The following is a 16,180-nucleotide window of genomic DNA, read 5'->3' on the forward strand; positions in this document are numbered from 1 at the left end:
ACTGCCCTTGCTGTTCATTTTTTCCCCTTGTTTACACAGACCCTGCAATCGAAGCCTGCAAAGTTTATTTTTAAACCTGCTGGTATCTAGCTGCAAATAACTTTCTGCAAATAGGCACGCCCAGAGGGGACACAGTTTGATTCTCTGATCCAATAAAAAAAACAACAACAAAGCAATAGAAATTAAAAAAAAAAAAAAAAAGGAACAAGAAACGCCAAGCATTCAAACCTGGGCCTGCTGGAATGACTTCAGCCTCCTCTTGAATCGAGATGGAAGAACAAAATCACAGCCCTTGGCAAGGAAAGCTAGCTCCCCTCCCAGGTCTGGGTCCCTCCGCAGAGAACTTTCCTTGATCATCATCCTGCTCAGCTCCTAAGCAGATATTGCACTTCCCAGGAGGGGCAGAGGGGCTCTGGAGGAGACCACGTCAAGACCAGGACGTTGCTTTCTTGGTTTTGATTTTTTTTTTTTTTTACAGGCAAAAATTGGTAAATGGCTTCAACATACTATGTCTTCTCTCTCTTCACAAGGCAAACATCTCGAGATTTTACCTTACTCCCGAAGCCAGAACTCCCTTTTTTTAAACTGATATTCAAAGTATCTTTCAGTACCACCAGGATCCTCTGCCTTCTTGTAATACTTTAATTGAGAAACATGATCTACAACAGAATCTATTTCCCTGCTGGCTACATGACATACAATCTGTCCTTGGCTTGTAATAGGCCAGGGGGAACATGGGAAAGGAAGCACCCACCACCCAAGAGTGCTAAAATTAGAGGCACTGCAGAAGTGGCTAAATATACCCATCTTCCCCAAGAGTTCTTGCTTCAGTGCTGAAAGCTGAGGTCCAAACTTGAATCGGACTTGGGTAGGGTTAAACCACCATGCTCTGAGCCAAGGCCTGTGCTCACATGGTGCCAGTGGTTTGAGGGCTCTGCATCTGAGGTGAGGAAGCAGAAGATCAGCACGAGTTCCCACTCAAAACTGAAGGCTGTAATTTGCAAAAAGACATCCATTTTGCCTCCTTGCTTGGAAAAAGCAAAGAATCCAGTTTCTTTCAACGCCAAGCAAGCACTTAATGATAAGCTCAGACATTCTGAAGGAGTTCTTCAGAAAGCTGTTTCACAAGTACACCAAAACACATCATTATTTTTATTCACTTTCCCCCTAATTCTCCAAAGGCTAAGTCATTCTCACTGGACAATAGTCTGCTCTTTCTCTGCAGAACCCTGAGGAAGCAGACCTCAAACTCCTGGCTCAGACTTGGTCTAGGCTTGTGAAAATTGTGTTCTCCCTACCTACTTTGCCAGTTTACTGTAAGCTTTGTAGCACAGAACATCACCTGATTTCTAACTAGTGGGGTTTGCTTTTTCCTAGAAAGTATTTTATTTGAAATGAAAAGGTCTCACTGAGCTTCACCAAAGAGCTTTTATTGGACCACATACATCTCTAATATCTTTCTCTTCCTGCTTTCCAGCCCAGTGTTGCTTCATATACACAATCACTTAATGTAACTGGATGAAAGCCAAAACCCATCCAAAACTAATCCTTTTTTTTTTTTTTATGTCCTCATAAACATGCCTCAAAAGCCCCAAGATAATTTTCCCTCCTGCTCCTTCTCAATCATGTGGCCACAGTCCCACTGCCTGGCCTGAGGAATCCAGTTCTTTAAATGATGTATGCATGAAAAGAAACATACTGATCTAGTAAATCAGGAGCTCTTTCTTAAAAAAGAACACACATTTTCCAATCACAAATTAATCAGTTGCAAAAGACCTCAGAAGTCTGAGGGTTTTTGCACTGATAACCTAGAAAACCACAAGTAGCCTGGAGACAAGGCTTGCTGGGTCTGAATTCCAATTCTTCACAATATAGCAGGTTCCAGTTGTGAGGTTTCCTATCCTCAAAACACACAAGGTGGGTATAAATGAACACATAAATGTAATGTACAGTACTATGAGAAACTGTTATCAAATGTTTGAGTCAGCTGGACAAAATCCACAGCAGAAAAGTCTGGCATCAACTTAACCAACAACAGCCAAACTGGGGAAAGCCTCTTACTCTCTTTGCTTTAAGGGACCCAAGCTTAAAGCTCAAAGGTGAGAGACATCACATCTAGAGAGGCATCAAGTTGCATTCATCAGGCATCAGAACACAAAGAATCTCACCTGCACCTAAAGCTGGAGGCTTAGTACTAAAGCACTGGGATGGTTTAATCATCATGGGACACAGCTGCACACCAAAGCCTTTGAGTATTACACCACAGATAAATTATTTCATGGCAAAGTTGAAGCCACTATGATGTTACAGAACACACTGTTTCCAGTGAGTCCCCCTACACAAGATCCATCATAAGCATATTGCTAAATGTCCAAGACACAGAATTATGAAGCAGCATTTTGAGGGGGCAGAATTACCAAGTTGCCAGGACAACAACCTCAACTTTATAGGATCACAAAACAGTCTTAATTCCACTCAGAGCCACCTTGGACCATCTGCTTAGGCATGCAGCACAGACATGGTGACAAACAAAATCAAGGTGCATGTTTTAGAGCACAGGGATTTAGGAACACTTCTGAAAGCCCCAGCAATTCCCATGCCAGTCATTCAGGTGAGGCAGGATGAGATTGATGCTTCCTAGAGCCAGCTCAGAGGAAAAACAGGAGAGCAGGGAATGGCTCTACCCTCTAAGATATATCATGGTTCAGCAAGGTGAGCTGGAACCATCTCTGAGCTCTGCAAACTGTAAACCCTCTGCTCCCAAACCCATTGTCTGACCTCACTGTGAGCAATTCCACCAACTAATCTGGAAGGAAACAGACCTTAACAAAATGTATGCCTTGTATGCAAGTGTCACAGAATAAAGAAAGATTCAGAGCCATGCAATAAGAAGAGGCACGGAGAGAGAAATGGGATCAGGATTGCTCTTACTGGCTACTAAACCATTAGGAATCAGATACCCAACAGAGGAAGGCCAGGAAAAGAGGCCTCTCTTTTGTATCAACCCCTGGTCCTGGTCTCTGCTCCCAAAATTATTCCTAAACTTGACCCAACAACTCTTAAAACACATGAGCAGGACTTGGGCAGAGCCCTGCACAACTCAATCTTGATTCTGAAAACAGAGGAAACTTCTTACAGACCTTCCATGGGTACTTCCACAGGAGCACCAAGTATTTTGCAAGTATTGACTGAATGTAAAGACTTTGTCAAATCAGCCATTCTGTATGGGCAGCAGACCAAGGACACCGGGTGGGTAAGGTCAAACATTCACCACTGACTTTTCTTTGCATGAGGTAACATTTTACTTAAAAGGTAGGACCCTTTACCTTCAAAAAACCCAACACAAAACCTTGATGCTCAGCACCTCTGCAGGTCAGGTCAGCCAGTCCCAACAGCCCCATCTTCACCTTCGTGACTCTTCACTGGTTCCAGTTTCCCCCATTTCCCTCACATCTGCCACCCATTCAGGCTGCACTCTTTATTGCCCTATCTGTAGACAAAAAATAGATATGGTTTTTTTTCCTAACCTCTGACTGACAATTGAACCCTTTGCCTTTATTTATTTCAAAACCAATGTATCTTTTAAAAAGTCAGGTTAAGACAGGTACCCAGAACAGGAAAATTTAGAACAAATAGTGAGAGATTTCTAGGTAAGTGATGGAAAACTGGATCTCAGAATGGGAAGCGTTGGACAGTTTAAAGTTGGGGTTGTTCAGTCTGGAGAGGAGAAGGCTCAAAGGAGACCTTATTGTACCCTCCCAGTATCTGAAGGGGGCTACAAGAAAGCTGGGGAGGGACTTTTTAGGATGTCAGGTGGTGATAGGACATGGGAGGATGGATTCAACCTAGAGGAGGGGAGATTTAGATTGGAATTTAGGAAGAAGTTCTTCACCATGAGGGTGGTGAGACACTGGCACAGGTTGCCCAGAGAGGTGGTGGAAGCCCCATCCCTGGAAGTTTTTAAGGCCAGGCTGGACAGGGCTCTCAGCAACCTGATCTGGTGGGAGGTGTCCCTGTTCATGGCAGGGGGGTTGGAACTGGATGATCTTTAAGGTTCCTTCCAACCCTGAAAATTCCATGATTCTAAAAGTATGCACTGCTTCCTGGCCTGCCTGAAAACAAGCAACATGTGCTCATTATGCAAGCTGTAAAATTGCTGGGCTTCTTTAGTATTCATTTCCTAGCTTCTAAACATTGTGGTTTTGACAATGAAGAGGCAAGCCATCCTATTGTTCTCTGTGGTGAACAGTAATTAGTTTCATGATAAAGGGAAAGTGTGCTGCTGATACAAGTCAGCACAGATTTCACCACAGAGAGACCAACTGAGTCAGCAAACAGTTCAGTCTGAAGTGGCTCTCTCCCTTTCCTTTTCCATTGTTTAGGGCTTGAGGGACTTTCAAACTGTCACAGCCTTCACCAGTGAAAGCTGCACTTTCTTTTTTCATCAGTAATGGATCTCTGGGGCTTTCGTGTGTGCACACAACTATTTGATAAGAGTTTTACGAGGCCTCAGAAAAGAGAACAAATACTCTACCTGTAATTTCTTGAGGCACACATGCAATACCAAATGAGACCCCACACAGAGCTCCAGAACATCCAGAGCTATCCAGAAACAAAGATGTATTCCCAACTGCTACACCTAGAGAGGCTCTTCAGTCCACAGGCAAGTGTGTGGCCACATCTACACTGTAAGTCATAGGATTAGTGTCAGGGGTTGGAAGGGACCTCTGGAGGTCACCCAGTCCAACCCCCCTACCAGAGCAGGGTCACCTAGGGCAGGCCACACAGGAACACATCCAGGGGGGTTTGGAAAGTCTCCAGAGAAGGAGACTCCACCTCTCTGGGCAGCCTGGGCCAGGGCTCCCTCACAAGAAGTTCTTCCTCATGTTGAGGTGGAAATTCCTATGTTCCAGCTTCAACCCATTATTCCTATTACTGGGCACCACTGAAAAGAGCTTGGCTTCATCCTCTTGACACCCACCCCTCAGGTACTGATGGACAACTCATAAGATCCCCTCTCAGCAAACCTCAGAGTGAGTGTAGAAACAGCAGTTCAGGTGATTTTTGCCCTCCCTGCTAGAGGATAACTCCCTCAGAAGGGCACCACACTGTGCAGTGCTCAGCCTCAGCCCTCTCCAGCACCTCTGTGTCTCCAAGGCAGCTCTTCTCTCGTGATCTTTACCTCCAGGCATCTCCACAAAGCATGGGGCTTGCTGCTGCACTGCAGAGAAGAGCTCTTGTAGCATGGGTGCATGTCAAGTCCACAGAAAGCAGGCTGGGAGCAAGCTAACACACAGATTAGGTGGGGATTAGAGAAACAGAAGCTGGTAAGGAACCAGACTGATAAGCTGTTTGACAGTGTAAATGTATCCTGTTTTCAAGTATTATAGAAAAAATGCCACAAAGTCAGTGTCCCACTTTATCAAACACTTATTGTTGTTGAACATTCACAGGCTATAAAATTTTGTAAATTAATACACAAGGCAAGAGTAGGTATTAAAAGATTGCTCAACTGCTGAATTCTAAACTCTTTGAGGAAGAAGACTCCTTCCCTTGCTGGAGGCATGAGCCAAGGTTATGTTCATTTTCTGTAAGCAAAGTTGCCCAGAGAAACACCAGAAGCACTTGGAGAGCCTGGTCTAAAAGGATCATTGTCATTTAGGGTCAGACACAGCCCACCCATGCCCTTTGAGAACTCCACCCAACACCTGTATTTTTCAGGAACTTGAATGGTTTTAAAGATATTCTCATTATGCCCCAGCTGGAAGGAGTTGTGAAAGTTCACTTGAAACCTGAGCACTTTAAGTGTCTATGTAGAAGATGGATTTTGGAAAGCAAAGCCCCCTCTGTACTTTTTGTGCACTTGGAAGTTGAGCGCTGAGTTGGCCTGAAAATTTTGCACGTGGTATCAAATGAAAAGCACTGAGGATTGAACAGAGGGAAGCCTTGGCTTCCATCAACACTTATTTTCCCGGGAAAACCTACTCCATATTTGAGAGGTACAAGCTGACAGACTCCACAAGGACTTCATGCACTGGGGACAGGGAAAAGAAAATTAAATCTTCCTTGATTCTGATCTTTGTGCCATGAAGGTTCTCTCTAAGGAATTACTGATGAGGAGGACAATGAGGGCTGCTGGAACCTGCTCAGAGATGGGAAAGGGAGAGGCAGAACATTAAGTCCTCATTGAGTTAGTGAGAGGAAGCCCAATACCTGCTGCCTGGAATCAAGGAGTTAGCTGAAAAATCACTTCTACCCTCTGTGAGATAGGACCCATTTACACCACAGGCAAACAGCCCACAGGAGCACCAGCAGGAAAGGAATAAGCTCCAAGGTGAAACTGCACATCAGGGCATGTTCTGTTTGCTTAGGGGTTTTAGTTTCCTTGTTTGTTTGTATTTCAATACTACATTTCTTCCAGGCTGAGCACCTTATTCCACACTGCAGCACCCAAAGTAATCACTTAACAGATGTAATTACTTTTTTCCCCACACATTCCCATGTTCATTTTACTCATACTCCCATCAAAAGCTTTGGTTCTCTTACCTTTATCACCTCTGGGGCCTGCTGAATTGAAGCTGGAACAGAGTCTCTGGAAGAAGCCCCAGCATAGCTTTTTTGCCCTGCAAGGAGGGACTGTGAAGGAGTTGTTAAAGTTTCCTGAAGAATCTGCATCACTTCCCTCTCCTTGGACAAGCTTCCCTTGCCAGTCTGGAATTCCACCAGTTCCTGGGCAAAGTCCTCGATGCTTTCCAGGATCCGAAGCAAAAGGGCTTTGTCCTCCTCTTCCATTTTATGACCGTTTGTTTCCATGATTTTTGACAAAGGGGACGTGGGATCAATGGGTTTACTTTTGGGTTCAAGAGGTAGTGCCTGCCTACCCTGCCAGCCCAGCACCTGCAAACGGGCATGTTGGCTCTCCCTGCCAGAGGGTTCCCTCAAAGTGCTCTCCATTTTCTGTGAGAAGCACTCCAAGTCCAGCAGCAGTTTGTCTATTTCATCCTTATCTACCTTACTGCTCGTCTCTCCTCCTTTGGAGACATCAGCTGGGGAACCACAAAGTGCAGAACCTGCAACTGGTTTTGCAGGAGCAATTTTCTCTGAAACTTGGGAGAGTTCAGCACCTCCCACCCTGGCACGTTCTGCTTTGGCATCAGCAGTGAGATCTGAACCACCAGCTCGCTGGTAGCTGTGCTCTAAATTCTCCCAGCCCCCTTTCTGCTCTGCCTTCTTTGTTTTGCCCAATGTTCTTTCTCCATCAGACTCCTCCTCGATGTACAGAGCCTCAGTGGCAGGGGTGCAGTCAGAAGGGCTTGTGGCTGGGAACTGAGGTAGAGCACAAGCATCTTGCACAGCTCTCCCACTGTCCTCCTGGGGGATGCTTTGCAGGGAGTTTGAGGTAAAGCTCACAGGACTTGTCTGAATGGACTGAGAAGTGCTTGCCACCTCATGCTGATCACCTGGTAGGCCCAGAGGAACTGTGCTTGATGATGGCAGCTGAATAATATCTTCATACCTAGGGGGCTGCTCATCTCCAAATACAGGGGGAAAGGGAGTTTGCTGCAAGCCATGGAAACAGTTCACAAGTTCTGCCCAGTCACTGGCTTCCTTGTGGCCTGGTGGCTTGAGCTCAAAGGGTAGCTTTTTCAGGTATGAAGAAAACCTTGACATCAGATTCATATATATCATTTCTGAGTTAGCCAGGGGATCGTTGCTGTTCCCTCCACTCACACCATCTGCAGACTTCTTTTTGATGCAGTGTTTTATTATGTCTGTGCACTTTTTCAGGTCCTCTGAGCACTTGAGCAAGATGTCTAAGCACACCTTAATATCTCCACTAGAAGAACCATCTAGTTTGTGCTTTTCCAAGATGTGGGTTATGAAGTTTTCTTCAGAGAAGGAATGAGGGGAGAAGGGAACCACAGGATTCATGGTGACTTCTGGAGCATCACTGCCCTCCTGCCATTTCTCCACAGGTGAGGGGCTCTGCAAAAAACCACAGGGAGGGCAGTTCTCATCATTGTTCAAGTGTCCATAAATCAAATCAAAATCAAATGAGCGTCTGCTAAATGATTCTGACCGAACTTTCCTTCCCTTTCTGTAAGCCACATGACTGGAAGAGGTTTTGAGCTTTTCAAAGGAGAATTCCTTTATTTTACCACTGGCAAGATTTATTGCCTCCCCAGTAATGTCTTTTAAACTGTTGGAGGCTTGCACCAAAGAGCCCTTTTTGATCCTTGGATTATTTGGGAGGATGTGGTGATAGTCTTCGTTTCCAGGCAAGGCAAGTCCATTTTCAGGAAGAGGAATTTTCTGCTCTGGGTTGGCATCTTGGACACTGAGCTCTGCACAGACACTGTGGTGGGCAACTATGCAGGTAATTCCTTGCTTAAACACCTGGCATGTCCCTGTGCAGTAATGCACAGTATGCTGAAAGTGCTGGTCTACCACCACACTGCTGTAGCAGTTCACAGAAGTAACCATAAGCCTGTAGGTTGCTGCCATAGCACGGATCACACTTGGAAGTGAGGCTTCAAAATTCACCATGAACTCCACAGGAAGAACTTCACCCACCTCCACTTTTCACAGCCACACCAGAGTTCATAAAAACATCAAAAACATTCCAACAGCAGCTGAAAACATTCAAACTACATGAGAAACTACTGCCTCGGGAACCCTGTAGTGGTATCAGCACTACAGTTCCAACAATCAGTGCAACTTGCATCTGGTTTAACCTAAGGCAACTTGACTCTTGTGCTCCATGAGGAAAGCTTTGCTGATCAGAGATGCAGGAAAAGTGGCTCCATTTCCAAAGGTCCAGGTAGCTTCTCCAGCAGAGGTCATGAAATTCAGACAATTCTTAGGAAGAAGTAACACAACAACAATATTTGTTCAATCCTTCTCTTTTCGGGTAGGTCAGTCAAACAGAGAGAATCAAATAGCAGGTACAGGCAAAAAATTCACAGCGTGCTTGTGAGATTCCCCCCTCTGGGTTAAGATAGATCCCTGCAAAAAAAAAAAAAAAAAAAAAAGTGAGAGTTATTATAACTTCTGTGTAATACAGAGTCTTGTCTACCACCAAACATATGGCACCAGACTGCAACAGACTGTAACCACCAACATGCAGGCTGGTACTGAGTAAGAGTAGGCTGATATTTTTCCTTCCCTCTGGTCTACCATATAAGAACACTGCTGGGGAGCTAGCCTATATTTATACACAGGCAGCCTGTGTGCTGCCATTTTAACAGCTCTATTTTAACCACTCATTAATTATTTTTTTCCAGACTTGCTTTTTCTTCCTCCCCAGACGGAAGAAAACATTACCTTTGATTCTAACGGAGCAAAATATTTTGATTGTGTTGTGAACTTCTGGCTTTCATTTTCCAAGACACTAAAGCCGAGGCAAAGAGCAGTGGAGAAAAGCACTTTCAGGATTTCCAAGCTCTCTGGATTATAAAGAGCTGCAAACAGCCTGGAGCAAAGTACACGAATGCCTCTAAGAATGCATGGCCTTTATGAAAGGCCACATTGGCTTCCATTAGCCTTCACCAAGGCCTCTGGAACCATGGCAAAATATTTTAAGGAGGGATAACTGCTTTTCATTCTCTTACAACCTCTAAATAGCAGCGTATTTTATTTAATAAGTCTGATGCTGTAAACACCAAGAGCAATGTGTAACATTTGTATAAAAGGTTCAGCCTGTGAAAACCAGGAATTGAGAGTTTTACACTTGGCATAGCCACTGCCAGCTGCATTTCCCATCACTGTGGTTAAAACTGCACCTGAAAAAACCAAAGGCTGCTTAACTCTGTTATAAAAGACAGGAATCCCAGATTTAAGGGTCTCAGATTTTAGTCACAGCTTCACCTTTCTTCTTCAATAATCTAATTAAAATACCTCAATGAAACTCCAACCACCCTCTATTCCCATACAAACAGAAACCTGTTTCATAAAACATGATTAAATGACAGCTAAGTCACACTGCAGAATGGGTTTCTTTTGTTTTAGAAGGTAAATACCCAGCACCAAAGGCAAGTCCTGCATCTGCTGCAAGGACTGCCCTCCATGCACAGCACATCCCACCTGCCTTACCACAGCAGCCCGCACGAAGTACCTCAGAGCCTGATGCTGTTGCCAATAAGGACTCAGGGACAGCACGAGGAAGCTGAACATGGACATTGTGCATATTTTAAAGCCTTCATTTGAACCTCGGAAGCACTGATTTAAGAGCACTTGATGAAATTTGCAGCGTGTGACGTCTGCTCGCCACAGTACAGCCGAGTTGCACGCTGCAAAGGAACCTCCCCGCTTCCTTCTCTGGAGGACACAAAGTGTTGAAATGACTGCACTCCAGATGCAGAAGAACTGACTGCTCCAACTCCCCCGTTGCTACCTGTAACAGGCTGTCACCTGCCCATCAAACCCCGCAGGCCAAGTTGCAGGTTGTGCCAGGGCCGGCTTCTGCGCAGTGCCCTCCCGTGCCCCTCCTGCGCTGCTCCCGCTGGCGCTGCCCCAAAGCCCCAGAGGCACGGGAGGGACTTCCAGAGGGATGAGCAGAGGTATGAGGTGTGCCCCAGCCACAGCACTGACTCAGGGTGTAAACAGAACCGTTTTTAAACCCCGGGGTGCTTCAGGCATAAACCTGGGTAATAGGACTCTACGCCCTCCAGTCACTGACTCTCAGGTGTGCTAAATGCTCTGCTGAAGCAGAGCAACAATTAAAAAAATAAAGGACTTTTGGCTCCCAAACAGCTTCATCTTACAGGATTTAATGGGCTTTGTTCAGACAGGAGACCCCAGGCTTCTGTACCCCCAGAAGATCTCTAGAGCCCCTGCAAGTGCCTTCTAACACATCCATGCCACTTTTCCTTTCCTGAGCCTCTACCAACTCCCTGGCATTTCCTGAAATAAAAGGTAAGAGTTAGAGAAAGTAGAGGTCCTCGTGACAACAGATTTTATGAAGAACTAATATTGCTCCTGAAAAATCATGGGACTCCTTCTCAGAGCTCCTTCCTCCCAATGTGTCACATCCAGCAAGGAGAGGCTGGTCTTTTAACCAGAAAATAGTCTGCGTTCACACATCGTTTGGGAAATAATTACATCTCTATTAAATTACAACTTCATTAGAGAAATAATGTCCTAGACTCACTGTCTCCTCCGTGACTCCACGGGTCCTTCCTTTCCTCCCTACACATATACCCTCTCCACTGGTGCTGTCAATTTCTCCAGTACCTTAAGGCACTTTCAGACAGCAAAACTTTGTGTCTGTAAATCATCCTACAAGAACTTCTTCCATGGAAAGGTCTCCCAGATTCCCAACTCAAACAGAGTTGTTTTTACTTCAAGCCTGTATTTCCACCTATGCCCAGTAACAATATACTTCCACCTCCATGTCAGATTTCCCAAATAATTTGAGGTGCTTTTGCCCTAAACCATTCCTCAGGCATGGTTAGAGTCAGCCCCCTCTGCTTTTGCACAAGGCAAGCCTCCACCTAGCCAGGTTTGCTGCCCTCTCTACCCTCTTTCCAATCTGTTTCTCTGGTATTACCACACACACAACATAATCCAGGCACAAAGTTGTCAAGGCTAACACAAGGTCACTGCCTCCTGCTTCTGCTGTGGGCAGCTTTTACTGCTGTGCCAGGGAAGGAACTCAAAGAATCCGTATCAAAACCTGATAGCCTCTTTCCAGCCAGGTTAATGAATGGCTTCTCAGGGATTACTTATTACTTGCTTTATTATCACTGCAAAAACATGCTAGGGTTATTTAAGGTGCTGGAATACTTGGCTTCACCAAAAGACCATTTAAAAAAAAAAAAAAAAAAAGGAAAGAAAATTGTCCAAGCAGCACAGATGAGTGTAGATGAAAAGCAGAAAGTGTTTCTCATTTCTGCACTGGCTTGACCAAGGTAGCACATGCTCAGCTTACATTTCCCAGTGATCTATCAAACATGATACAGCATGCAAACCTAGTCAGGACAAAGCCCAGGAGAAGAGTATTCCTCCTGAGATCTGGGAACCTTAGTATCAAGCTTAGCTTGAGTGGGCTTTTGTGGTGACTTTTAGTTGGTGGCTAAAACCTCCTGTTTATGAATAGCAACAATGGAAAGACTGAATGTGTTAAGAAACCTTTGTTCTTCCAGCTTCCCAGCCTGCCATTTCCATCCAGTTGTGACTCCAGAACAGCCCCCAGTTCAAGGACACTGCAGAAAGATTCTGTAATGAGGACTGCTGCCACAGAACCAACTCCAAGCCTGAGGATACAGGATTAGCTTCACAATCTAAACTGTGAATGAATAGGGTTTCTTGTGTGACTGCAGAATAATGCTTTATGTCTTCCTCTCCCTGCAAGATGGCATGAATCACTTCCCAAAGGAAAAAATTATTGCAGATACTAATGATATAAAAGGTTATTCTACAAGGCACACAAGAAAATCTATTCATGCAAAGATTATGCTGGAGTTCAATAGCTGAACAATGCCAATCTGTTTGGATGGGGAGTGTCAGCCAGCACTTGAATGACTTGCAAACCGAAGTCTAGAAAGCTACAGGACAGGCCTCTACTGCCTCCAAAAGTATCAAATTCTTCTTGTACTCCTATCTCCAGCACATTATTAGCAATCAGAATTTAGAAGCCCCCATGACATGCAGGATGGAGTCAGCTAGTCCTTTCTGCACCAACACACAGCATGGGTGTCACTCTGTAACAGTTACCATTTCAAATGGAAGAGCTGATGGGACAGGATCTCCAGCTTGGAATTCCTGGAAAAGACAGACAGAGCAACCCTTCTGCCATTTGGACAGTCAACATAGTTTCAGAAGTGCCATCCTAGCCATGCAATCAGGTGTCAGGCCTTGGCCTCCTGGAGGAGCTTATGATGCCACCAAAGCAGGGTATAACTGCATCCTCTTATTTAGAAATGGTTTTTGTTTACACTTGAGTGAACAAAGCAGATGTGGGAGGAAATTACATTTATTATAGAAGACACAAGCAGGCATAGCAACACTTTCCCGAAAAACACAACTTTCAACCAATCTTTGTTACTTTGTCAAAAGAGGGGAAAAAACAACAACAACAAAAACCAACCCCAACAAGAGTATGAATTTTCTACTCTACAACTTCTAAATCTTAAAACCCAATACAGGATGGTACTGGACCCTAAGATGCATCCTGACTTTTCTTAATACCTGGTTCAAGTCAGAACATGGCAGATTTGAAGAGTCTGAGGCACCCCACCAACACAGGCTCTGAGGACAGAGATGGGAATGGACTGAGAGAACTGTTCTGCAGCACTGAGCCATGCTCCTCCATCTCCAAAGGCTCTCTGATCACACAGGTGAGTGGTCCAGTGACCACTGCCAGAATTGACGGGGTTCATGGGACCACTGCCTGTGTCATACAGTGTTCTATACAGTCACCAAAACATCTTTGAAAATCTAGTGTTGAAAACACCACCAGATGCTCCATCTAGGGTAGAATTGCATCAGCAGTAGGTGTGGAAACCTTGTTACAAATCCACTGCTTAATCCAGCAGAAATTTCACAATGAGCTATTTACATACATTACTTTGATTCCCAAGGAAGCAAGTTCCAATGTGTGGTTATTGGAACCACTTAGCTTCCAAAATAGCTTCTTCAACAGAAGACTAAGAAAAGTAACTTTTCCTTCTATACTGAAGTTCAGAAAGGAAAAAAAAAAAATAAAATCTAACCATCTGAGTCACTCCTTTGCCCTCTACTGCTTACATATTTACAGCTTCAACACTTTGGTGTCCTTTTGTGCTTCAGATGCTGCAACGGACCATGATGGCAGCAGAGTCTGCCCTGGTCAGAGGATCTGACTTAATCCAACTGAGAACTCCTATTTGACCCACAGTACTTTTCTTCAGATGCTCAAGTGCTTCAATCTTTAACTTCAACTATGGAAAAGTCATTATTTCCAAGCTGAGTATGTTCCACACCAAATTCCAACAGTATCAAGCTTTCTTAAGCTAATACAAGCTTTCAAGAAGATGTATTTCCTCACCTACAAGGCTTGACACACTATATTTACACCACCTCTTAGCCTTTTCCAGCATTGCCAGGCATTCTGGAAGAAAAATGGATTTAAGTCATGGCTATGGCCCTTTTGGAACTATCTAACTTGTTACTGTTCTTAGAAAAACATGAAAGGCAGAAATCATCTAATTTAAACTAGTTACCTAGAAATGAAGTGTTAGGTGCTCTCTGTGGGCAATGCAGGGAGACCTGGCACCTCATAAAGAAAATCACCCCATTGATCTTAAAAACCAATCTCATTTTGAGATGACAAGCCACATTAGATGAGCTCAGGACTAAACAAGGACACAGGAACCACTTTATCTGTCTCCACCAGTGGCTATATGCCAATGCTCAAGGAACAGCATTAGAAAAAAGATAAATCCCTAGGAGTGCTCTCCTGCCCTCCAACTGTTTTCAGCCCATGAGAATTGTGAAGCTGGATGTGGATTCTGTGTACTTAGAAACTTTCAAAGGATTTTCCTCCAAGGTGCTTGTGCATTCCCCAGATTAGACTGTATGATCTCCAATGTCTTTTCCAAGCAAAATGCTTCTATGACTCCACATAAACTTTGCTTCCAGAGCACCTGTGACAACGAACTCCACTACCCACCATCTCTTCAATTCATCAGCTCCAGTACATCAAGGTCTTGTACTGGAACAGAGCACAAACACTACAGCTCTGTACACAATATTGTCCACAGCATTTTTGAGTCTACAGAATTCCATGCCATCCCTCTGCCTTCATTTTTCTAGAATTATTAGTCCTCACTTACTCAGTTGTTCTTGTATAGAAGCCATTTTGCTCCTGTGATTGTTCCCACTGCCCCTCATAAGGCTTTCTGGTTCAACCACACACTTAGAGATGCACCCAAAGTGTGCACATTATCCACAAGAGATAAGAACCACATTCAGAGAGGATTTTTTTGAACTGCTTTTCAAGAACTTGTATTATCACTGTACAATCCTTACCCCTTCCAAGCCTCACTATTTTCACATTATACCTTTCTCAAGTATCTGCCCTCACAACCACCCAGGTTAATTCTTACCTTCTCTGCCTCTCACTACCCATCTTTCAGGAGGAAACCAGGACACTATTGTCCTCTATAAAATGTGCAGGGACCTACTGATGGAACACTCCACACAGGAGGAATGTCTTCACTCCCAGAGACCAAAATTTTCAGTCTCAGAACAGCAGTCAGGAGATGGGCAGCAAGAACGATCCAAAGATCTTGAACAGCTTGTCTGCGGAACAACTGAGCAGGATCAGGCATTTCAGACTAGGAGAGAGAAAACTTTGGCATGGAAAGTATAGACAGGTTCTGATTTCTCACCTTCTCCTCCAACACAAGAACCAAATGTGATCAGGCAACACTACAGGAGGCAGGTTAAAACAAGCACAAATGCAACAAGCCTGTGAAACTTCTCATCAAAGGATGCCAGACACAGAAAGGGTCTGGGGAATCAAGGGATCACATTTTAATACTTCCTCTCCAAATTTGCTACTTTTTGCTTTGACACCACTTGGTGCCCTCTCATTCTTGCCATGTTTGAGTGACAAAATAAACAGGGAGCAACTGCTTCGTATCCCCATAGCTGCAGATGGCCATCACAATCCCTCCTCTCATCCATCCTGCACCTCATTATGTACTTTCTAGGCTAAGCCCCAGTTTACTTGGTTCCTTTTTTCACAATAGCTGCTTCAATCATGCTCTTCTGTGTTTTCCCCTAATCTCTGCAGAGGTGAGAATGTGCCCTGAATTTTTGGAGAGGGGGTAGGGTATATTATTCATTACACAAACATACCATGGATTTACACCATAGCATTCCATTTTGCTCCTTTTCCTAGAGGCTTCTGTCACTTCTGTTTGCCTGTTGTTTTTTTTTTCCTGACTGCTGCAGAAAAAGCTTCACAGAGTTTTATCTGTATTGCTTAAAAGATCTTTCCTGAATGGCACAGATTCTTAAGAGCTCACCCCTGCACAGACACAGTTAGCTGTTCCTCCCTATGCACACTGTTTTATATCTGCTAGGATCAAGTACCACTTGGCTACAGCTAAGTACTGTGAGACCCTTCTGCAACTCCAGTCACCTTTTGTTCCTGCTACCCTGATTTTGTGATTCTCAGCAGACACTGACACTT

General features: G+C 44.4%; 1 protein-coding gene across 8 annotated transcripts in view; it reads right to left on the reverse strand.

Annotated features, from left to right (window-relative positions):
- PPP2R3A (protein phosphatase 2 regulatory subunit B''alpha) overlaps positions 1–16,180 on the reverse strand; it is a 60,553-nt gene that overhangs the window by 38,932 nt on the left and 5,441 nt on the right. For 7 of the 8 annotated variants that reach the window (XR_011727435.1, XR_011727434.1, XM_071751984.1 and 4 more), the window contains exon 2: positions 6,547–9,006. Coding sequence is in view for 6 of the 8 variants with exons in the window: in XM_071751984.1 (XP_071608085.1) it covers positions 6,547–8,547 (2,001 nt within the window). In the remaining 2 variants the exon portion in view is untranslated. Of the gene's footprint in view, positions 1–228; positions 675–6,546; positions 9,007–16,180 lie in introns of those variants that run through there. The other variant, XM_071751990.1, reaches the window with a different exon arrangement.

The sequence above is a fragment of the Heliangelus exortis genome, chromosome 9 (genome assembly GCF_036169615.1).
Source record: "Heliangelus exortis chromosome 9, bHelExo1.hap1, whole genome shotgun sequence".
NCBI classification, from domain to species: domain Eukaryota; kingdom Metazoa; phylum Chordata; class Aves; order Apodiformes; family Trochilidae; genus Heliangelus; species Heliangelus exortis.